The 25,507-nt window shown below is 41.1% G+C and overlaps 1 protein-coding gene across 3 annotated transcripts; it reads left to right on the forward strand.

The window, feature by feature from the left end:
• The first annotated feature begins 19,741 nt into the window (after positions 1 to 19,741).
• Positions 19,742 to 25,000, forward strand: LOC107814461 (uncharacterized). Of its 3 annotated transcripts, none has more exons than XM_016639880.2 (6): positions 19,742 to 20,029; positions 20,108 to 20,240; positions 20,689 to 20,792; positions 22,659 to 22,803; positions 22,880 to 23,008; positions 23,219 to 25,000. In XM_016639880.2, exons 1-6 carry the CDS (start codon positions 19,989 to 19,991, stop codon positions 24,626 to 24,628), a joined length of 1,962 nt encoding a protein of 653 aa, XP_016495366.2. In that variant the 5' UTR covers positions 19,742 to 19,988; the 3' UTR covers positions 24,629 to 25,000. The 3 variants fall into 3 exon arrangements, with proteins under 3 accessions (XP_016495366.2, XP_016495368.2, XP_016495367.2); XM_016639881.2 differs by having other exon boundaries at positions 19,890 to 20,029; positions 20,124 to 20,240; XM_016639882.2 differs by lacking the exon at positions 20,108 to 20,240 and having other exon boundaries at positions 19,746 to 20,029.
• The last annotated feature ends 507 nt before the right edge of the window (positions 25,001 to 25,507 follow it).

The raw sequence follows: 25,507 nt of genomic DNA on the forward strand, positions 1-25,507 counted from the left end.
ACTTAGTGCCAGCTAGCGTAGTTCGGAAGAATATGTCTAGTAAATTGTTGTAGTTACTCGGGAGATAATTACGACACTTAAAGCGCTCATGATCGGTAGAGAAAACTTAGGCAAATTCATAGGAAACATAGCGAAAGGGAGTCCGACAATAGGGGAAATCAGAACCTTAGATCATTCCAAATCTTGTCTACAACATGTTCGTAGTTAGTTATTAATTACTGCATTTTCATTACTTGATCTTTAGTTAGTAAACATCCAATTTGTTATTGAATATTTCTGAAGATTGATTGCGTGAATTGGTGCGAGTCTAGTAGCTATGATTAGTAGGTTAATTCCCTGTGGGATTCGACTCTGAACTTGTTAACCAGACTATATTTGCAACGACCGCTTAGTCCTTTTTATAAGTCATAGTTGAGCGTGATCAAATTTTGGCGCCGTTATCGAGGAATTAACGGTGTTATTAGTTGCAGCTAAAAAAGTGCTAGAATTCTTAGTGTAGTCAATTTTCTTCATTTTAAACTAAATACATTGAAATTCTAACGTTTGTAGTCTTAGGTGTTACAGGTATATGCCTAGAAACCCCTCAAAAACTGGTGAATTATTCGAAGCATTATCAGATCCTGAGAAAGTTTTCAAGGCATCAAACCTTGCAAACAAGAAGGACAAAAAGCAACAGAACTCAACAGAATGAATCGAACTAGACATGTATGATGTAATAGAAAATCCAAACAACAGAAATAATGCGAATGACCCGAACAATCAGGGTGTGGCGCCTCTTGTGCCAGAAGCAGCATTGTATGATTGGGCACAACCCACCGCCGAAAATCTAGCAACCGCAATTGCAGTCCCTCAGATACAAGCGGAATCATTTTAAATCACAAACAACATGCTACATTTGTTGCAGAACAAGGGACTGTTCTCAGGGTCTTACATTGAAGATCCTCAACAGCATCTGAAAAATTTTTTGTCGATATGTGTCACACAAAGGCAACCAAATATGACACCGGAAGCAATAAAGTTGTTATTGTTTCCATTCTCGGTGACGGGAGAGGCTCAGACTTGGCTAAATTCACTCTCCATAAACTCCATCACTACTTGGGAGGAATTAGTCAAGCAATTTTTGAACAAGTTCTACCCATCCAATAAGACTGCCAAACAAGTTGATGAGATATTGAGCTTCAGGCAGAGACCAACAGAAACACTACAAGAAATGTGGGAGAGGTTCAAGGGTATGCTGGTTAAGTGTCCACATCATGGCATTCCAGATCAGATGTTGGGGCAGAGGTTCTACATGGGATTGGCAGACAGCTTAAAGGCCAATGTTGATGCTTCAGCAGGTGGAGCCTTTTTGAGAAAATCATTCAGAGAATGCAAGATCCTATGTGATAAAATGGCTCTAAACTCAGGATGGATGACAAGAGACTCTACGATCACTCTTGTCGTTAACTCAATGGCTTTGGACCCAAACAACTCCATAGCCAAAAATATGGCCACTATGATGACGCAAATGAGTATCCTCACCAAAAAGATCGATGAATCAGGCCAGAAGAAGCAGGTACACATAGTTGATGCGACTAATGGGGGTTTATGTACATCGTGCATTAACCAACCATATGTATGCACGTGGAGTGCGGAAAGTGACAACCAGAACTATTAGGAAAATATGAACTATGTGGCCAACTATGGAGGACAGAGGCAAGGTGGTTAGAATTGGAGGCAACAAAATCAGCAATATAGACCAGCACAGCAGCAGTACAATAATAGCAGTAATCCTGGAGCTATGAGACCACAGGGTCAAGTTGTGCCTTACCAAAGGCAACAAGGATACAATTAACAAAATCAGCAGCCAGCTTATCAACAGCCTCAAAAATAACAGATAGTGCGACAAAATTATAGGTTATTTTAAATTAAAGGAATGGTGCAACAACTCATTGGGGCCAGCGGGAAATGGAAGAAAAGATCCACCAAATGCAAGAAAAGGCGCAGCAGATGCATGAAAAGGTAGTATCGCACCACTCAGCTTTCAAAGGCATTGAGATTAAACTAGGGCAGATATCGATGGCTATGAATAATCGTCCCCAAGGGACGTTACCTGTGGACACCCATGTCAATCGAAAAGAGCAGGGTCCAAAGCAGCGTATGGCAGTGAGTCTAAGAAATGGTAGAGACATAGATCTAGAGTAAGAAATTGCTCGCGAAAGCCGACCAACTAAAACACTTGTGCCAGTACCCATTGAGGTAGATGATTCAACAGGGTTAACTGAGGTAACAATACAACATGCACAAGAGAGCACAAGCAAAGAAAAAGAGGTTGCTAAGGAGACTGAGGTAGTGCAAGAAACGATAGTAGAAGTAGTGCCCAAGCAGTATCAAACTCAAATCGCAGGAAGGAAGCGACCTCCAGCACCATTCCCACAAAGATTGGCCAAATATTAGAAGGATGAGCAGTATAATAAATTCATGGAGATGTTGAAACAAATCCAGGTGAACATTCCACTGATTGACGCCTTTAGGGAGATGCCTGGGTATGCCAAAATGATGAAGGATTTGATGTCTCGCAAGTTCGACTTCCAAGACTTGGCCACTGTTACACTAACCCAGACCTGTAGTGCTGTCGTGATGAGACCCATAGCTGAGAAGTTGTCAGACCCAGGGAGTTTCACAATCCCATTCATAATAGGCAGTTATGCTTTTTCTAAAGCATTGTGTGATTTAGGGGCAAGCATAAACTTGATGCCCTTGGCTATCTACAAAAGGTTAGGCATTGGAAGAGCAAGACCCACATCCATGTTACTACAGCTAGCCGACTGGACAGTGAAGAGGCCAACAGGTATCCTTGATGATATACTAGTGCAGGTTGGAAAGTTTGTGTTTTCAGCAAATTTTGTCATTCTGGACTGCCGGGTTGACGAAGAGATTCCTATAATTTTGGGAATACCATTCTTGGCTACTGGGAGAGCTCTAATTGATTGTGAAACTGGAGAGCTAAAAATGAGACTGAACGATGAAGAGATAACGTTCAATATGCAGAAGTCTATGCAGCGACCAAGTGAATTTGCTAACTGCTCTCTGATAGAAGCTGTGGATGTAATTTCGGAGGAGGAAGATGAGACTCTGAATGCTAAAGACCCTCTAGCATCCTGCCTCATGAACTTAGAAGAAGTAAATAGAGAGGACTTGGCGGAGTGGGTGCTGGCTCTTGAAGGCCAAGGGTTCCGGAAAAGAGAGCTAGAATTTGAGTCTTTGCACTTAGAAGAAAGAAACACTCCTCCAGCTATGCCATCGATCGAAGAGCCACCACAGTTGGAACTGAAACCGCTACCACCTCACCTCAGGTATGCTTTCTTAGGACCTAACTCAACTTTACCTGTTATTATCTCATCTGGTTTGTTAGATGTGCAGGCAGAACAACTTTTACAGGTATTAATAGAGTACAAAATTGCAACTGGTTGGACCATTGCAAACATTAAGGGTATCAGCCTGGCCTTTTGTATGCATAAGATTTTACTGGAAGATGGCCACAAACCTTCCAGAGAACATCAAAGAAGACTGAACCCCAACATGAAAGAAGTTGTGAAAAAGGAGGTGATAAAGTGGTTAGATGCGGGAATCATTTTCCCCATCTCTGACAGCAACTGGATTAGCCCAGTTCAATGTGTGCCAAAGAAAGGTGGAATGACTGTTGTGCAAAATGAGAACAACGAGTTGATCTCAATAAGAACAGTCACGGGATGGCGAATTTGTATGGACTACAGAAGATTGAACAAGGCCACCCGAAAAGATCATTTTTCCTTGTCGTTCATTGATCAGATGTTAGATAGATTGGCTGGGATGTCCCAATTTTGCTTTCTGGATGGATACTCAGGGTATAATCAGATCTCTATTACGCAAGAAGATAGAGAGAAAACATCATTCACCTGTCCATATGGCGTTTACAGTTTCCGGAGAATGTCGTTCGGCCTAAGCAATGCACTCGTCATATTTCAAAGGTGGCATGATGGCCATCTTCACAGATATGGTAGAAGACATAATGGAAGTCTTCATGGATGATTTCTCAGTGGTGGGAGACTCGTTCGATGACTTCCTTAAGAATCTGAAAAGAGTGCTAAAGAGATGTGTGGAGACTAATCTAGTGCTCAACTAGAAAAAGTGCCATTTCATGGTACATGAAGGTATAGTCTTGGGGAACCTAGTGTCAAGTAAGGGCATTGAGGTAGATCGTGCAAAGGTTGATGTGATAGAAAAGTTACCACCACCCACTTCCGTCAAAGCAATAAGAAGTTTCCTTGGCCACGCCGATTTCTACAGACGGTTTATAAAAGATTTCTCCAAAATTGCTAAACCCTTGTGTAAACTGCTTGAAAAAGATCACCCTTTTTTTGTTTTCTGATGACTGCAGGGTAGCGTTTGAGGAGTTGAAGAAGAAACTGGTGACTGCACCAATCATAGTAGCCCTCGACTGGGGGCAACCGTTCGAGCTGATGTGTGATGCAAGCGACTATACTGTGGGAGCAGTTCTTGGGCAACAAAAAGATAAATTCATGCATCCAATCTACTATGAAAGTAAACCTTGAGTGGTGCCCAACTGAATTACATAGTAACAGAGAAAGAGATGCTAGTTGTGGTGTTCACATTTGATAAATTCAGGTCATACCTGATAGGCTCAAAGGTAATTGCTTACACTGACCATGCTGCCCTCAGGTACCTAAATGAGTAAAAGGAGTCAAAGTCGCGCCTAATTCGATGGGTGCTACTGCTACAAGAGTTCGACTTGGAAATCTGTGACCGAAAGGGAACAAAAAACAAAGTTGCTGATCATTTGTCCAGGCTTGAAGGAGTGGAAAAGAAGGTTGAGGTGAAGGAGATCATGGAGACTTTCCCAGATGAACAACTTTTAGCAACGAGCCTCGAGGCTACATCAAGGTATGCAGATATTGCAAATTACCTGGCAAGCGGTATTGTTCCCTATGAATTGTCTTCTGTGGAAAAGAAAATGTTTTTTCGTGATTGTCGCATATATTTCTAGGATGAACCATATTTGTTTAGGATTTGTCTTGATAACATGATCCGGAGATGCATTCCCGAGATAGATCAATCTTCTATTTTGCAGGCATGTCATGCTTCACCGTATGGAGGACATTTTGGAGGTGTAAGGATAGCTGCTATAGTGTTGGAGTCAGGTTGTTATTGGCCGACGCTGTTTAAAGATGCACACTTCTGGGTGAAAAATTGTGATGAGTGCCAACTGATGAGGAATATTTCCCGTCGACATGAGATACCCATGAACCCAATTCAAGAGGTGGAAGTATTTGACGTATGGGGAATCGACTTTATGAGACCATTTGTCCGCTCATATAATAACAAGTACATCCTTGTAGCTGTGGACTATGTCTCAAAATGGGTAGAAGTCGTGGCACTTCCAACAAATGATGCGAAGATAGTTATTGGTTTCCTGAGAAAAAATATCTTCACCAGATTTGGCACGCCAAGAGCTATCATCAGTGATGGGGGCACCCACTTCTGCAACCGAGCCTTTGCAAAGTTGTTGGAGAAATATGGCATTCGCCATACAGTTGCTACTCTGTATCACCCATAAATAAGTGGGCAAGTCGAGGGGACAAACAGAGAAATTAAGAGTGTTTTGACCAAAACTGTAAATGCTACTCGGACTGATTGGGCGAAAAAATTGGATGATGCGCTATGGGCTTACCGCACTGCATTCAAAACTCTGATTGGTATGTCACCGTACAAATTGGTGTTTGAAAAGGCATGTCACTTACTGGTGGATTTAGAGCATACAGCCTTCTGGGCATTATGACAATTAAATCTGGACTTGGAGGTCGCTGGAACAAGTAGAGTCACAGAGGTGCATGAACTTGACGAGTTTTGTTACCATGCTTTTGAGAGTACAAAGTTATATAAGGAAAGAATGAAACTTGTGCATGACAAAAACATTCTTGAGCGAAATTTTAAGGCGGGAGACGTGGTATTATTATTCAATTCGAAATTGAGGTTGTTCCCGAGAAAATTGAAATCAAGATGGTCAGGATCATTTCGTGTGCTAGAGATTCATCCTACCGGAGCCGTAGAGATTGCTTCAGAAGATGGCTCTCGCAAGTTCAGAGTCAATGGTCACAGGTTGAAACATTATTTGAGCATGGATGAGACGAAAGTAGTATCGGTGACTCATTTGCTAGAGCCAAAAATGTTGACCGAGCCTTAAGTCGAGTGCCTGCGTCATGCCACGACGTTAAATCAAGTGCTTCATGGGAGGCAACCCATTGTAATGTTGTATTCGTCATGCCGTAACTTTAACTAAGGCGCTCGTTGGGAGGCAACCCAATTAGTAGTTGATTTTTAGCGTAGTTAGAATTTTTTCTTTCTTTCTTTTTCGTTTATAGGAAATAACATGTTTGCAGGCAATTTTGGCGGGTCATGCATTGAACCTCACGTCGCCTGGTCCCCAGCGAGCTTGGCCAGGTAGAAAGCCTTGCGTTGCCAAATCGAGTGCTCGTATGGGAACTAGCCTCACAAGGGTTGCAGCGAGATGCATCTTGCGTGGAGTTTCGCGTCGCGCACCCCAAAGCTCGCATTGGAGCTCACCTCGCGAGGCAGTATCATCGCGTCGCCAGGTAAGTGAATTTTTCGATTTATTTTAACCCCCTCCCTTAAAACCTAACCTAAACACCCAAAACCTCACTGCTCACAAAAGCTCACACACTCACGCCAAGAATACACTGCCAAACCCCCTCCCTCACAAACCCCATTGAAGACAAGCATTCCTCTACTCTTTCCTTCACCTACAACATCAATTCAAGGGCAATCCCTCCTCTTAAACATCTAAGGTATGATTTCAACCTCAATTCTTTGGCAATTTCGAATTGGGTGAATGCATGTCATTGGATACAAATTTTGGGGTTGTTCTTCATTGTAACAATGTGTTTGTGTGTCTCAACCCCACGAAACCCATAAGAATGGTGTTGTTATTATGTGAACAAGTGGTAGCACGGAACTCCCAAACCGATTTGGGAGGGTGAGGCAATCCCTCATCCCTACAAGCACTCCCATGGAACTAGTGCATGCTAAGTGTTTGTCATAATGCCTCAAAGGCATTTTTTGTCCCCGTAGGAGCCCGAGTCTCCGGGATTGTAAGACTAGTGCTATGTAGCCGTGCACCACTTTAAAATTTTAAGTGTGGGGTGGCTCACTGGTAGCCCGATGCTTCGAAATTGGAGGAAGCACCCATGTGTCATTGCTTGATTCTCATACTAAGAAAAGATGAGGTGAAGTCTGAGTAACCTCGAAAATTGTTGAAAATCATGTGTTGAACTCTTAAGTGTGGGGTCGCAAGACCATGTTTTGAATTTTGCAATGCGTCCTAAACTGATTAATGCTCACTTGTGTAGATACAAACATGCCTCCAAGGAAGGACACCGGTAAAGGCAAGGCCACATCCACTGCTCCGTCTAAGGCTAAGGCTCCCTCCGCACCTCTACCAAAGAAGAGAAAAGGGGGTGAAGTCACTTCAAGTCAAATTGAAGGACTGCAAGCAGTGGCAGCTATAGCAGCCACTCGCCCACAATATCAAGGACAAAGGGAGTTTGGACTCAAGAGCATACCTCCATATGTTAAGGACTGGTACAGACGTTGTAGGCCGAGACATATACATCCAGAATCTGCTATTCATGAGCGTCTCCTACAAGACAAGTATCAAGCAATCTGGAGAGGTATTAATGATTTGGGGCTGAGTTATGTGTTCAAAAATACAAGGGATATAAATGTTAATCTGGTTCGAGAATTTTATGCCGGTTTTGATCCAAAGGATCCTGAGCAGCTGGTGCCCATTCGGGGAAGGTTGATAGATTTTTCAGCCTCAGCAATATGCAATTTCTTAGGTGCTCCAGATGTTCCTCAGGAACCCTTGGACAATTTCATCGCCCGTCCTACATATCGAGAGCTGAGACGCACTCTTTGTGGTGTCAATTCTGTGGCGGCTTGGGTTCGGGACAAGAAAACCAATCGTCATAGAAAATTCCCTAAGAAGAAAATGAGAGGACGTGTGTGCTATATTTCCTATCTTGCAATCATGACACTCTTAATACACGGGTCCTACCTTGCATGACTCCTACCTTAATAGCTGAAATTGATTAATACACGGCTCCTACCTTGCAATCATGACACTCTTATTAGCCGTGAGAGGACGTGTGTGCTATATTTTCATCATGACTGGCTATCGGGTGAATGTGGGCCACTTGATCCGCTACCAAATGACTCAAGTGGTGGTAGCGAGTGGTGGAATAAAAGTCGATGAAAGTCATCACAAGTTACGTTCATAAATTTTACTGAAACTTTGGTTCAAATGTAACTGCGATTTTCTCCCAATATACTTAGAGTTATGGGGTGTTCCACCCATAAATTTAAAGATCTATGAGTCTACGTTCCAACGCATTAAACCGTTTGTCAATATGATATCTGAGTAGAGAGATATGGGTATTTTGGCAAGACTGCGCAGACTGTCACCTACTTGCTTAAACAAGAATCCAAAACTGGGCCAGTTCGGGTCGTCCAAACCTGGGCCAGTTCGGGTCAATCAAAGAGGCCTTTTTAAAGTCCTATCCCCTTCATATATTAGGATGATAATAGGGCATAATAACCAGACTTAATCTCTGCAAAAATCCTCCCAAATATTTCCCACAAACCCCAATTGATTTTCTCTCCCTTTCAAGTTCTAATTGGAGGTAAAGCCTAGAGTTTGAAGAACCAAGATAGGAGCTGAGTTATCCCACAAATAAGGTAATTTTACTGCTCTCTTTCATCCATTCTTTACAGTTGTAGATGCATGGTAAGTTGTTCTATATTTATAAGAACTCACGGGACGGTGAACGGAAGCCGTGAGTTCGAGTTATTTACTTGTAGCGGACTGTTTTATGGATTGTTTTGTGGACTGTTTGGTGTTGCTATTGAGCTGCGTGATTTACTACTGTTTTGTGGAGTTTTGGAGGAGGAAGGGTGTGGAGAAACACCACATAAATGCAGGATGTTGGGCTGTTCGTTCGTCGTAACATTTTCGGGGTTGTTGACACTACTATGTATGAAGAGATTGGGGTGTGTTGGGCTGTTTTGTAGTATTATGTGGTGTACATAAAGTTGGAAAATAATGTATATATGTTGTTATTGTTGTTTTTGGTGTTGTTTTTGTTATCTTGAATTTGGAGGAAGTAAGGATTATAGGGGAAATGTTGTCCGTTTTAATACAAAATAAGCATGTCGTTCGTTGTGTGATAGTTATACATTTCATAACTTAATGATAGTATTATTATCGTTGTTGTAGATTAAGGTGAGAAGAGGCGAGTTCAACTTGGTGATTGAAAAGAGTGTGATAAGGTATGTTAAGGCTAAGCCTTCCTTCATTTTGGCATGATCTCGTAGCTACATGTGTTAGTAATGAGACAAAAAGAGAAGTTCATATTCATGAATTTATTCACACTATTCTAGTCTCATAAGTTACAATATTATTCCTTATCGAGACTCTATATTCAATTTAGTATTGTCTTCTTCCAGTCAAGAGAGCAGCAAGCCTATATATACAGTATTACAGTATTTTCATTACCATCGAGCTATAATCGATGGGCAGGCCCCTATTGGGCAACCTCTGATCAGATGGAAAGTTATATACCGAGCCTACTGTGGCCGAGCGCCTATGAGCGAGCCCAGCATGGTCAAGATACATAGCCTAGTATGGCCGAGCGCCTATGAGCGAGCCTACTATGGCAGAGCAGTTATATATACCGAGCCTTATAAGGCCGGACAATTATTTTACTTACTATATTGAAGGAGTTGAGTCAGTATCAACAGGTAAGTATATCTCCAGATCATCTTTGACTCCCAATTACTTTCAGTTATTATATTATCAGTTCAGCTTCAACTTTTAGTTATGTTATTGCCTTATATACTCGGTACATTATTTTGTACTGACGTCCTTTTTCTGGGGACGCTGCATTTCATGCATGCAGGTTCAGATAGACAGACGGGTATACCTCCTCAGTAGGTGTTTCCAGAGTTCAGCGTGATCGGTAAGCTCCACATCCTTCGGAGTTATCGGGTCTAGGTTTTCGTGTACATCTTCTGTGTGTATGTATATATATTATGGGTAGGTCGGGGCCCTGTTCCGATCACAATATATCTATCAGTAGAGGCTTGTAGACATATCCTGTTGGTTAGTGCAGTATGTTGGGTTTGTAGGCCTGGTATGTATAATTTGGTGGTTTGTCAGCTGTAGTAGCTATGACGGCCTTTTCGGCCTAGCTTTATATTGATGTTTAGTTAGCGCTAGTTTCCATTCAGTTTTATATTTTGCTTCGCAAATTGTCTTGCAAGGTGGCCCCATGGCCAAAGTATGACATTATATGTTCAGAGTCCCTTAGTCGCAATTTGGTACACCAGGTTAGTTAAGGCACCGAGTGTCAGTCTCGCTCCCAGGTCGGGGCGTGACAAACTTGGTATCAGAGCAGTTCTATCCTAGGGAGTCTACAAGCCGTGTCTAGTAGGATCTTATTTATAGATGTGTTGTGCACCACATTATATAAGCAGGGAGCTACAGGGCATTTAGGAGTTGGTTACCCTTCTTTCAAATCTAAACCGTGCTGTAGAACTGAGTTATAGGAAATTTGAGTTAAACTTACGTGTTCGTGTTTTCATACACAGATGACGGTGACTAGGAAGACTATGGCTAGCCAGAGGGGAGATACAACAACAGGTGAGGGGACCTACAGGGTACCCCCCAGTAGATGGGTCCCAGTTTGAGGCCCAAGGCGAGACCCCTACCCAGCCATTACCGCCTCCTCCACCACCTGAGGAGATTCCTAGGGATACCGCACATCCAGTTCCCCCCTCCACTTCTACCAGATCAGGACTTGAGGATTGCGGTGCATTTGTTGACACAATTGGTAGCTACCCAGCAACAAGCTAGGGCATCAACTAGTGCAGGATTTTTTTAGGGGTCTGGGAGTTCAAGGGTCCGAGAGTTTATTGCTTTGAGTCCCCCAGAGTTTACGGGGTCAAATCAGAGGGAGGACCCGCAGGATTTCATAGATAAACTTCACAGGATCTTTCGGGTTATGTATGCCACAGAGAAAGAAGTAGTTGAGCTAGCAACTTTTCGACTCCGAGATATAGCCATCCTTTGGTGCGAGGGATGGGAGAGGTCCAGGGCACATGATGCACCTCCAGCTAGTTGGGAGAATTTTTCAGATGCTTTCCTTGACCAGTACTTACCGTAGGAGATCCGACAGGCTCGGGTCGATCAGTTTCTAGCCCTTAAGCAGGGCAATATGAATGTTCGAGAATATAGTCTCCGTTTTGACTCATTAGCCAGATATGCACCATCCATAGTTGCTACTATGCGTGACAGGATCCACAGGTTTATAGCAGGGTTAGCCCCAGAGTTGACCGAGGCATGTGCCACCACTGTATTGCATGATAATATGGATATCTCCCGGATTCAGGCATTCGCTCAGAATATAAAAAGGGGTAGGCGTCGATAGCAGGGTACAGAGAGGACTGAGCAAGGGCAGCGTAAGAGGATGTGATTTCCTAGGTCTCAGGAGTAGTCTCAAGGTAGTTATAGGCCCCAATACTTCGGACGGCTACCTAGGCCTCCGCCACCTCAGTTAGAGGGTTACAGGTATGACCGCTATACTCAGTCAGGACCAGGTGAGAGCTCACGGGCGTCAGTTTCGCAACAACAACGAAGTTCAAGGCAGACATGGTCATTTTCACCGCGGTGTGACATCTGTGGTAGAGGACACTTGGGCCAATGCAGAGCAGGTTCTGATGCTTGTTATACATGTGGGCGTCTGGGGCATATGATGCGAGATTGCCCAAATATAGATTCTGGGGTTATGGCACAACCAATAAGTTTAGCGACACGATCATCTATGTCTGTGCATCCTTCTGGGCGCGAGTCTCAATCTTCGGCTAGTAGAGGTCGAGGCAGAGGTAGAGGTTCCAGTTCAGGTGTTAATCAGAACCGTATTTATGCTTTAGCGGGTCGACAGGACCAGGAGTCTTCACCAGACATTGTGACAGGTATATTGACCATTTGCTCTCACGATGCTTATGCCTTGATAGACCCAGGATCTACTTTATCATATATTACCCCATTTGTCGCGGGGAAATTTGGTATAGTGCCTGAAATACTAAGTGATCCTTTTGCGGTATCTACACCGGTCGAAGAATCGATTATTGCTAGACGGGTTTACCGAGGTTGTACGGTGACAGTTTGTAGTCGCCAGACCTTAGCCGACCTAGTTGAGTTAGAGATGATAGATTTTGATGCTATCATGGGCATGGACTGGTTGTCAGGTTGCTATGCTACAGTTGATTGCCGAGCAAAGGCAGCTAGATTTCATTTTCCAAGTGAGGCAGTCCTTGAATACGTAGGTAATACAGTGGCACCCAGAGGTAGGTTTATTTCCTATCTAAAGGCGAGGAAAATGATTGCAAAAGGGTGCATTTATCATATTGTGCAAGTTAGAGATGCAGATGCTGAAATATCTATACTTCAGTCTATTCCCGTAGTCAATGAGTATGCAGATGTGTTTCTAGATGAGATTCTAGGTATTCCTCCAGAGCGAGAGATTGATTTTAGCATCGATTTGCTTCCAGGAACTCAACCAATATCCATCCCTCCGTATAGAATGGCACCTGCCGAATTAAAGGAGTTGAAGGAGCAGTTAAAAGATTTGCTAGAGAAAGGTTTCATCAGGCCCAGTACCTCACCTTGGGGTGCACTGGTACTCTTTGTGCGGAAGAAAGACGGCTCGTGGAGGATGTGTATCGATTATAGGCAGCTGAACAAGGTAACTATTAAGAATAAGTACCCACTTCCAAGGATTGATGACTTGTTTGATCAGTTGCAGGGGGCTAGATTCTTTTCAAAGATAGATTTGAGATCGGGATACCACCAGGTCAGAGTTCGGGAGAAAGATATTCCAAAGACAGCCTTCAGGATCCGATATGGCCACTTCGAGTTCCTTGTCATGTCCTTCGGGTTGACGAATGCACCCGCCTAATTTATGGACTTGATGAATAGCCTATTCCGGCCATTTTTAGATCTGTTCGTGATAGTATTTATTGATGATATTCTGGTCTATTCAAGTTCAGAGGATGAGTATGTGGACCACTTGCGAGCGGTACTCCAAACCCTTCGTGATCGTAAGTTGTATGCTAAGTTTTCTAAATGTGAGTTCTGGTTGAAGTCTGTAGCATTCTTGGGGCATATTGTATCCGATGAAGGTATAAAGGTAGATACTCAAAAGATTGAGGCCGTGAAATCTTGGCCTAGACCTACCACTCTGACAGAGGTTCGTAGCTTTCTAGGCTTAGCAGGATACTACCGGAGGTTCGTAGAGGGTTTTTCTTCCCTTTCGGCACCATTGACAAAGTTGATGCAGAAATCAACTAAGTTTCAGTGGACGGAGGCTTGCGAGCGGAGTTTCCAAGAGCTTAAGAACAGGTTGACCTCAGCGCCAGTTCTAACACTTCCAGAGGGTCCAGAGGGTTATGTCGTGTATTGTGATGCCTCAGGTATTGGGTTAGGATGTGTCCTGATGCATTATGGGAAGGTAATTGCTTATGCTTCAAGGCAGTTAAGGAAGCACGAGAAGAATTATCCAACCCACGATCTCGAGTTAGTTGCGGTTGTCCATGCACTTAAGATATGGCGGCATTATTTATATGGTGTTCATGTTGATGTATTTACCGATCATAAAAGTCTGCAATATATATTCAAGCAAAAAGAGTTGAATTTGCGACAGAGGCGATGGCTTGAGTTATTGAAAGATTATGATGTTAATATTCTCTACCATCCAGGGAAAGCTAATGTTGTAGCAGACGCCTTAAGTCGCCGATCTATGGGTAGCTTAGCACATGTAAAGGCCGAGAAAAGACAATTAACTAGAGAGATTCATCAATTGGCTTGTTTGGGGGTTCGGTTAGTAGATTTCGACGATGGTGGAGTTGTACTCCAAAACACTGCAAAATCATCTCTCATAGCTGAAGTCAAAGAAAGGCAGTACGATGACCCAGAGTTGGTCGAGTTGAGAGAGCGAGTTCCGCAGCAGAAGAATCCATTGTTAGAGCTCAAGGGAGATGGGGGTTCTCAGATATAGGGGTCGTTTATGTGTTCCAGATGTAGTAGAGCTACGAGACTGGATTATGTCAGAGGCACATTATTCGTGGTACTCCATTCATCCTGGGTCGATGAAGATGTATCATGACATTAAGGATGTGTACTGGTGGAACGATATGAAGAAGAACATTGCTGAGTTTATCGCCCAGTGTCCTAGTTGCCAGCAGGTGAAAATAGAGCATCAGAAGCTCGGAGGGCTAATGCAGACTATAGAGATCCCGACATGAAAATAGGAGGCGATAAACATGGACTTTGTTACGGGTTTACCTCGTTCTCATCGTAAGTTCGATTCTATATGGGTGATAGTCGATAGGCTCACTAAATCAGCTCATTTTCTACCGGTCAGATCTACATATACAGCAGAAGATTATGCAAAGTTATATATTAAGGAGATAGTGCGGCTACACGGAGTACCGGTATCTATTATATCTGACCGTGGGGCTCAATTTACAGCACATTTTTGGAGGTCATTTCAGAGAGGTCTAGGGACTCGGGTGAATCTCAACACAGCTTTTCATCCACAGACTGATGGACAAGCCAAGCGCACAATTCAGACGCTCGAGGATATGTTACGAGCATGTGTGTTGGATTTTAAAAGAAGTTGGGATGAACATCTACCTCTTGTCGAGTTTAAATATAATAACAGTTACCACTCCAGTATTCGGATGGCTCTGTACGAGGCTTTGTATGGGCGCAAGTGCAGATCTCCTATAGGGTGGTTTGATGTCGGAGAATCTGGGTTACATAGTCCAGACCTAGTTCAGCAGGCCGTAGAGAAAGTAAAGCTCATCCGGGAGCGACTGTTGACAGCTCAGAGTCGCCAGAAGTCATATTCTGACATGCGGCGACGAGACTTAGAGTTTGAGATTAATGACTGGGTATTCTTAAAGGTATCCCCTATGAAGGGCGTGATGAGGTTTGGCAAGAAAGGCAAGCTTAGCCCACAGTATATTGGGCCTTACAGGATTATTCGGAGAGTGGGCCAAGTAGCTTATGAGTTAGAATTGCCCTCAGAATTGGAGTCAATCCATCCGGTTTTTCGCGTATCTATGCTACGGAAGTGCATTGACGATCCTACCAGAGTGGTGTCCACAGATGATATACAAATTATAGAGGACTTGTCATACAAGGTAATTCCAGTTGCCATCTTAGACCGACAAATTCGCAAGCTACGAAATAAGGAGGTAGCCTCCGTGAAGGTTTTATGTAGAAGCAATAATGTGGAAGAGATGACATGGGAAGCGGAGGAAGAAATGAAGTATAAATACCCCCACCTATTTCAAACTGAAGATATGGCTCGAGATGGGATGCTACAACACAACTCTATTCAGGCTAGTAGGTCATCAAGTAAGCTCTTATTTTCTGACTTTCAGTATTTATGATTTACGACTCTTTGACGCAAAGTGCTGTTATTTATAGACATTGGCCATGTGTGGCATGCATAATATGTTTTCTGGCTGCATGCAAGTTGGTTATAGTCTAGTGTACGGAGGAAACTCTGGCAAATCTTTTTCAAAGTCTCTAAAAGTAAACATTCGAGGACGAATGTTCCCAAGGGGGGAATGATGTTACACCCTATATTTTTTTATACGTAAAACTGCGTCGTGAGCAAACTAATGTAGGACCCAAAAATGAGATCATCTTTGAAAATATATAAATCAAGTTAATTATGTTACCTCAGAAGTTACAAATATTGAATATCATGAACAACAAGTACAAAGAGGGTTGGAAGGTTTAGAAGCTAAAGAAATTGAAGAAAATAATGTTTCGTCGAAAGCCGACAAATTGGGAATGTTATAGCATGTACTTTTGGGATGAGATCAGGGTGTTTTACATGATAAGGAGGTTATGTTACGAGTTATGTTATTCGTATGATAGTCGTATGTTATGTTTTGAAGTCAAGCGAGTGGTGGAACAAAAGTAGATGAAAGTCATCACAAGTTACGTTCATAAATTTTACTGAAACTTTGGTTCAAATGTAACTGCGATTTTCTCCCAATATACTTAGAGTTATGGGGTGTTCCACCCATCAAATTAAATATCTATGAGTCTACTTTCCAACGCATTAAACCGTTTGTCAATACGATATCTGAGTAGAGAGATATGGGCATTTTTGCGAGACTGCGCAGACTGTCACCTACTTGCTTAAACGAGAATCCAAAACTGGGCCAGTTCGGGTCGTCCAAACCTGGGCCAGTTCGGGTCAATCAAAGAGGACTTTTTAAAGCCCTATCCCCTTCATATATTAGGATGATAATAGGGCATAATAACCAGACTTAATCTCTGCAAAAATCCTCCCAAACATTTCCCACAAACCCCAATTGATTTTCTCTCCCTTTCAAGTTCTAATTGGAGGTAAAGCCTAGAGTTTGAAGAACCAAGATAGGAGCTGAGTTATCCCACAAATAAGGTAAGTTTACTGCTCTCTTTCATCCATTCTTTACAGTTGTAGATGCATGGTAAGTTGTTCTATATTTGTAAGAACTCATGGGACGGTGATCGGAAGCCGCGAGTTCGAGTTATTCACTTGTAGCGGACTATTTTATGGATTGTTTTGTGGACTGTTTGGTATTGCTGTTGAGCTGCATGATTTACTACTATTTTGTGGAGTTTTAGAGGAGGAAGGGTGTGGAGAAACACCACATAAATGCAAGATGTTGGGTTGTTCGTTCGTCGTAACATTTTCGGGGTTGTTGACACTACTATGTATGAAGAGATTGGGGTGTGTTGGGCTGTTTTGTAGTATTGTGTGGGGTACATAAGATTGGAAAATAATGTATATATGTTGTTATTGTTGTTTTTGGTGTTGTTGGTATTATCTTGAATTTGGAGGAAGTAAGGATTATAGGGGAAATGCTGTCCGTTTTAATACAAAATAAGCATGTCGTTCGTTGTGCGATAGTTATACGTTTCATAACTTAATGATAGTATTATCGTTGTTGTAGATTAAGGTGAGAAGAGGAGAGTTCAACTTGGTGATTGAAAAGAGTGTGATAAGGTATGTTAAGGCTAAGCCTTCCTTCATTTTGGCATGATCTCGTAGCTACATGTGTTAGTAATGAGACAAAAAGAGAAGTTCATATTCATGAATTTATTCAAACTATTCTAGTCTCATAAGTTACAATATTATTCCTTATCGAGACTCTATATTCAATTTAGTATTGTCTTCTTCCAGTCAAGAGAGCAGCAAGCCTATATATACAGTATTACAGTATTTTCATTACCATCGAGTTATAATCGATGGGCAGGCCCCTATTGGGCAACCTCTGATCAGATGGAAAGTTATATACCGAGCCTACTGTGGCCGAGCGCCTATGAGCGAGCCCAGCATGGTCGAGATACATAGCCTAGTATGGCCGAGCGCCTATGAGCGAGCCTACTATGGCAGAGCAGTTATATATACCGAGCCTTATAAGGCCGGACAATTATTTTACTTACTATATTGAAGGAGTTGAGTCAATATCAACAGGTAAGTATATCTCCAGATCATCTTTGACTCCCAATTACTTTCAGTTATTATATTATCAGTTCAGCTTCAACTTTCAGTTATGTTATTGCCTTATATACTCGGTACATTATTTTGTACTGACGTCCTTTTTTTGGGGATACTGCATTTCATGCATGCAGGTTCAGATAGACAGACGGGTATACCTCCTCAGTAGGTGTTTCCAGAGTTCAGCGTGATCGGTAAGCTCCACATCCTTCGGAGTTATCGGGTCTAGGTTTTCGTGTACATCTTCTGTGTGTATGTATATATATATATTATGGGTAGGTCGGGGCCCTGTTCCGATCACAATATATCTATCAGTAGAGGCTTGTAGACATATCCTGTCAGTTAGTGCACTATGTTGGGCTTGTAGGCCTGGTATATATATTTTGGTGGTTTGTCAGTTGCAGTAGTTATGAGGCCTTGTCGGCCCAACTTTATATTGATGTTTAGTCAGCGTTAGTTTCCATTCAGTTTTATATTTTGCTTCGCAAATTGTCTTGCAAGGTGGCCCCATGGCCAAATTATGACATTATATGTTCAGAGTCCCTTAGTCGCAATTTGGTACACTAGGTTAGTTGAGGCACCCAGTGCCAGTCTCGCTCCCAGGTCGGGGCGTGACATTAAACACTACTTTTGAAGCAGTTTTGCGATCGAAGGCAAGAATAACTCGTGGAATACCCGTTGGGGGAAAGAATCATCGATTTCTACATTCCTTCATCTTTACTTTGTGATTTATTTATGCAAAATACTTGGGATATTGTTACTATGAGTATGAGCAGCTAAAACTTCTAATCTAGGGTTTTGATGGAACCTATTGGAGGATGATTTTCTGGTTACGTTTAATATAGATTTGCCGTAGCTTTTTCTCTATTTGTTCAACTATGTTTATATTGTGGTTGGTTGAAGAGCTCTCAATCGACTGTGCCTATTTAGTGTGTATTACTCGGAAGAGAATACGTATTTAGGTAGTTGTTGAACAACATCACTCCTAACGTATGTGAGGGATCAATACAGAGGGTTTAAAGGTGGGATTAGGAATAACGAAATCTTGGTGCGATAAGAGTGAGCTGTAACTTAGTGCCAGCTAGCGTAGTTCGGAAGAATATGTCTAGTAAATTGTGGTAGTTACTCGGGAGAGAATTACAACACTCAAAGCGCTCATGATCGGTAGAGAAAACTTAGGCAAATTTATAGGAAACGTAGCGGAAAGGAATCCGACAATAGGGGAAATTAGAACCTTAGATCATTCTAAATCTTGTCTACAACCTGTTCGTAGTTAGTTATTAATTACTGCATTTTCATTACTTGATCTTTAGTTAGTAAACATCCAATTTGTTATTTAATATTTCTGAAGATTGATTGCGTGAATTGGTGCGAGTCTAGTAGCTGTGATTAGTAGGTTAACTCCCTGTGGGATTCGACTCCGGACTTGTTAACCGAACTATATTTACAACGACCGCTTAGTCCTTTTTATAAGGCATAGTTGGGTGTGATCATTTCTCAAAATTAACTAAATTCTCAAGGTGAATTTATTAATCGAGACAAACCATTGAGCACAGGTTTCATTGAGAACATAATATAGTAATATAACATGCCAAAGCTCCAATCTTAAGTATCATATAAAGGAGGAAAAGTAAAAAAAAGAGCGACGATCAATTAATAAGAAGAATATTAAAAATAATACATGTAGATAATCCAAAAAACTTCTTCTTCATATGGTAAGAAGTCACAACATGAAGCAAGCATCAGAACCAATTTGGATAGAAATCGTCACCTTTCAGGATTTTTCAGCAAGTTCTTATGGTTCGTTATCAAGTTTTCTCATATGTTTCTAGAAATCTTGTCTATTTTGTTATCACCTAAATACTTATGGGTGATGATTGACGAGCAATAACGTGAGACTAGTTTAACCAAACATAGACGAAAATTAAAACGGTAAGAAAACGAAATAGAAAAGGAGTAATAAAAAGTCGAGAAAAGGACAGCTTGAAATCCGTTAGACCCCCTTTGTCATTATTTCTGTATTAAAAAAAATATTCCAGAAAGTCCCCTAAAAAACTCCCCAAATCCAAAGTCTCTGCTACACTTATCACTGCTCTCTGCACATACACAGTTTTATACATACAAACAACCATACATTTACAGACAGCCATACTTTTACAAATCTCGTGTTTGAAGCTCACTTTGTGTATTTATAGATCTGTTTACATGACTTGCACAAATATATACATATATATACACACGATTACTTAAAGCTGAAAAGTGAAGAGGGACTTATTTGGAAGTGAAGGACTACTGAGATCAGAGATGCTTGATGGTATACTAAACCGTGGATTCAGCTCCAAATGGTTAGTCTTTTTATTTTTTTCTTTTTCTATATGGATATTCAGATTTGTGTTTTGAGTTTGGTTTTGAAACGAATGAAGCAAATCGTTGATAAAGGCAACGAGAACGCGAATCGAGGTGGTGAGACGGAGAGCAGAGGCGAAACAAAGGTTTTTGAAGGAAGATCTTGCCAAATTGCTTGATAATGGCCTCGATATTAATGCTTTTGGAAGGGTGATTTATTTCTATTCTTTTTTTTTAAAAAGCTTTTTCGTGCTTTAAGTTCTTTTTCTACAATAATTTTATTCCGATTTGAATTTACTGCGTTCTATCTATTTGTTTAGTTCGTTATTTGACTGAATTTTTTTCTGAAAGCAATTGTGTTCGGATCCGTTCTTATGCTTTGAAAAAAGTGAAAAAAGAAGAACATGATGAAAATGGAATTCTGGATGGATGCAGTTTAATTGATTGGAATTTATAGCATTAGTATAACATTAGGAACTTCCTTTTAGAATCATCCGAACAAAAATATTCTAATGCCAGAAGAAGTATGGAATTGGATTTGGTGAAGGCGAATGAAAAGACAAGGCTTATTGCATTCTTTCTTTTCTTTGAACACTCTTTTATATCCTGAAAAATTAGAATCTAATGTGGTTAAATGATTTCTGACGAGGTGAGGCAGACTGAAGAAATTTTGCTAGGGCAGAGCCTCTTATCCTGCTACGACTTTGTGGAACAATCTTGTGAATATATTGTAAAGCAGCTCTCCTACATGCAGAAATTAAGGTATATCATTACTTTCATTCTATGCAATTTTAATCTCTATAGTGGATTACACAATTATTTATAAAAAAAAATGGTTGGTTAAGGAAAAAGTTTCTACTTGGGAACATCTGATTTGTAACAGATATGAGTAATTCTTTTAAATAGGATACCACGAGAGATCTAACTAAATTGGAAAATGAGCTACCTTAAGGCTTCAATTAAGCAAGTCGCACATGAGCCTTTACATGAGTCATGATGCAACACAATGCAAAAGGACTTGGTAGTTTCTTGAAACCTTATGAAGAATGTGAGTTCAATTTGTTGAACTTGTTTAAATATTCATATTTGATAGTTTGTTGTTACTCAAAGTGATAAAAAATATTTTCATGTAAAATTAACTGGCTAAAAGGGAACTACACAATGTACGGATCACCCACTGGTCCATGCATTTTATTTCAAGCTCAACCAGTTGTTTGTTGTGAATTCTCAAAAGCAAGGGCTAGATTTAGTACCAAATACATCATCATAGACAATATTCTTTTCTGTAGATTGGGCCTAACTATCTTTAATCTGGAAGTGCCATCTTATTGCAAACTGGACCATAACTTATCAGCATCTTATGTTGGGACGAAGGTGACATGGCATAGACTTTGAAAGATCCATCAATTGACTGATGGAAATTCTCAGAAAGTTCCGCACTTCTTACCATCAATGAACTTTAGTAAGTTAAGTGTCAAGTAGAGTGTGGTTGAGTTCACCGGTTTCTTACCGTTTCACTTTTTTCTAGTCATTTAAGCAGTATAATCTGATCTCCAACCAAGGTGCCCCCAGTGAAATGCCTTGTTGACTAGACAAACCAAAGTTTCTCCATACATCCTCATTTTTCATGGGATTGTACTGAAACTTCGATTCTGTGCTAAATCTAGCTCGTGTAAGGCTTTAAAGGTTAACCGTAAATTGTATCCTTAAATATTGCTTCTTTTAGAAGGTCTTACAGTGAGTTCTTGTCTCTTTAGAAAGATCTTACAGTGAATTACAACCGTTTCACTTCTATTTTTAACACACTGATTATACTATTGGACATCGCAACTGGCCAAAGAGGTGAAACTTGTTTGAGAAAATGGGCCTTGGGTTTGTTATCAACTCAAAAAGTGAGCTCATGCGATGATGATTGCCCAAGATTACATAAGAGATGACAACCCCCTCAACCATTGTGGGACACTTAACAACACCCCCATGCTAAGCTGGACATTGGTGCTTGGACAATATAAATGGGAGCCCAATTTTGGATAAACCAAGAATAGGAGGAATGGTCTGGTTCTGGTTCCATATTAAGAAAATAGACCTTGGGCCTTAGTCCAGTTTTGTCAAAAGTTCATTTGAGGCGCATTTAAGCCTTGAAGCTCAAAGAAGCTCAAGGCCGATGCTTCATCTCACTTAGGTTGCGCTTTAGTGTAGACAAGGCACTGAGGCGTGCACCTCATTGCCCATGAGTTCTATCTTGAATATAGCAGGTACTAAGCAACAAATATGTTTGACAAAAAGATATATTAATTTTTAAGGAAATCATTGTTAATGAAGTTGTCACTTTTTTCTCGCATTATAAATATATTTTTATTTTTTCTTCATTACGCCTTTTTTAACTAAAGCTCACACTTTAACTGCGCTTTGCGCTTAATACCAAATAGACCTCGAGCACTTTTTAGCGTTTTTTGCCTTTGACAACACTGGGCCTAACTCAATCGCAAAAGGTAGCTTATGAGGTGAGAAAACCCAAGATCATGTAAGGAGACAACAATCCTATCCTTGACGAATGCAGGACACTTAACAAAACCATTGTTCCCCAAATATGATAGTAAGTAATTGACACATACTGTCTATATCCAGGGACTGTCCTGAGGACTGCAGAGAAGCTGTGGCATCATTGATGTTTGCTGCAGCAAGATTCTCTGATTTGCCAGAATTGAGAGAGCTAAGGGATTTATTTCAGGAGAGATATGGGAACTCCTTGGAATGTTTTGTTAACCAGAAGGTGATTTGTTTATTATACTGTCCTGCACATCTTATTTTATCTGTCTTTTATATCTGACTTCCTTCAGTGCAATTAGTTTGTTGAGAAATTATCTTCAAGACCCCCTGCAATGGAGAAGAGAATTCAGCTGTTGCAAGGTATAGCTTTAGAATTTTCTATAAGGTGGGATTCCATGGGATTTCAACAAAGGATGGCACTTGCACAGGTACATCTTTTTTGTTCAAAACTGAGATTACCATTGGCTGCTAAAAGGTGTAAAATTGTTGTTAGTGTTTGCCTCCAAAATAAACGTTCATCCTTAAGTATCCTAATTTGCTACTTCTCTCAACAACTATCTGGGGAAGTGAAACATAACTTTTCCCCAAATATAGATACAAGTGAAGTTTCACCATTGCCTTTTCCTTGATAAATGTAGGCCAAACCAATCAGGAGTGGATCTTCACATTCTTCTACTGGCAACAACATCCTACCAAATGGCAAGGGTGGTGGTTCAAAAACTGATAAACTCGATGTTGCACTTGGTGAAAGGCACAAGGGCTTTAATGATCAACATAATATACAGAATGGCAGAGAGGGTATTGTCTTAAAGAAAGAGCAGCGGGATCTTCATTCCTCTGAAACGAAAGAATCAAGTATGCATGGAAATAAACCGCTTATAAAGCAGGAAGCTAGTTATTCCAAGGGGCGAAAACATGATATGTTGTTTGATAAAGAGGTGGAACAGACAAGGATAAGAAACAAAGCAGTCCTAGAGAAAGATGATAATTCAATAAAGAATGCAAAATCAGGCAGTTCATCACATGGAGAGAGGCTAGAAGGTTTTGATAATAAATTCACTAGATACAATGAAAATCATGGTCAGATTCTCATGGAAAGATCAGAGAGTAGGGGACTCCCTTTCAAAACTGATGGTGTCTCTTCTGCTTGGAACACAGCCATTGAAAAGAATACTGTTTACTCAACAAGAATGGTTCAGCAGGAAAATGGAAATAGGTTGACATCCTATGCCAACCTTGTTCTCCCTCCACCATATATTAAGTCCAAAGAGAAAGCCGTTCCTCCTCCCTATGTAAAACCAAGTGATAGCAAAGAAAGAGCCCGTAAGGGTTCTAAGCAGTCTGCTTCTGAATTTGATGGGCATTTCAGAAGCACCTCTCCACGCAATAAACTTGATACAAACAAGACCAATAAAGAATCAGATCTTCCTGATGATGAGGCTCAAACTATTAAACCCCCTGTACTAAATAGTCACGGTCATGAGAAAGAATTATCTCATAAGGATGGTTTGACCTTGCCAAAACCAAGATCTGTAAGGAGAAAGCACCATAAATCAGTGTCAAATCGCGGCGAAGAGGGGAAGTCTGAAGATGCCAGGGTGGTCAAGAAAAGTTCAAGTAGCCGGAGAAGGGAACATTCGAGGAAAGGCGTGCAGATTTTGTTTGAGGATGAAAGCCATCAGAAAGATGATGAGGAAAGAATGATAGATAAACTGTTGCTGCATTACAGTAAAAAACCATCAAAATGTGATGTGGAGACTCTGAGGAAAAAGCCACAAGCTCATCTTTCACATCTGACAACTCGTGATACTGGTGAATCCTCAAATAATCAAACCAACAGAGATCAACATCAAATGGGATCAGATATGCTTCCTTTCCCCAAAAGATCTATTTCCCTCCCACATGAGCAAACTGCTCCATCAGAGGCAACAAAGGTATTTGCTCGTGCCAATTCATTTCAGCCAGACAACCAGGCATGTCATGTGCATCCAAAACTACCAGATTATGATGATTTGACTGCCCGATTTGCTGCTTTAAGAGGCCGATAATTTTAATAATAGGTTAACCTTGGGGAGTGGTAACCATTTTTGTTTACTCTGGTGTGTGTTACCTCTTCACATTCATTTACACATGTTGATCTTGTCCTTAGCTGTTTACTGACTGGAACCTGTTAACTTGTAACCTGTATTACTTGACAACCTGTACCCAAAATATTCATCTTGATGTTCTCATAGGCACAGGTTTCCAAATACTACAGGTAGGAGGCATAGAGCTGCATCATATAACATGTTTCATGACGTAAATGATGTCCAGGCACATTTACGGCTTTAGCTGTTCCTTGCTCTAAATCCCATTTGCGTACTAGTTGATTGTAAAACTGTAACCATTCATGATTCATATGTAACCTTGATCTTTGAGGCTATGAGATTCTTTGAGTTACTGTTCCTACGTATGCGTGCTCTACTGGAGTGCTGCTTTCGTGGACGTTAAGATAAAGTTGTCTTTTGCGTTAAAGATTGAAAATACTATTGAAGGAAGCATTTGACTGGTATTATTCGTTTAGTGGCAGCTTAGACGTGGTTTCTTTTGTCAGCAAGGAGACCAACATGGTGCTGCCCGCCCTGTTTCAACTCGAAAGTAAAGAGCACAGACAAATGTTTTGTTTTTTTAAAAAGTTGGCCAAATTGACTTGCTGTCAGAAAGCCCTCGTTTGCTCTGAGCAAAAGCTTGGGCATGTACATACGAAAGCTTTTCTCCTACTACTCCCTTGGATTCCTTCTATCTGGCATTGCTTTTCTCAACTCACACACGAGTAAAAATGTTATGTTCCCGCCAAAATTTCCTCACGCTTCCAAAGTCACTTTTATTTTACAAGATTCTCTTGTTTCTCAACACCCATATCAGCACACACAGATAGATAATATATG

Source organism: Nicotiana tabacum, chromosome 9 (genome assembly GCF_000715075.1).
Source record: "Nicotiana tabacum cultivar K326 chromosome 9, ASM71507v2, whole genome shotgun sequence".
NCBI lineage: Eukaryota > Viridiplantae > Streptophyta > Magnoliopsida > Solanales > Solanaceae > Nicotiana > Nicotiana tabacum.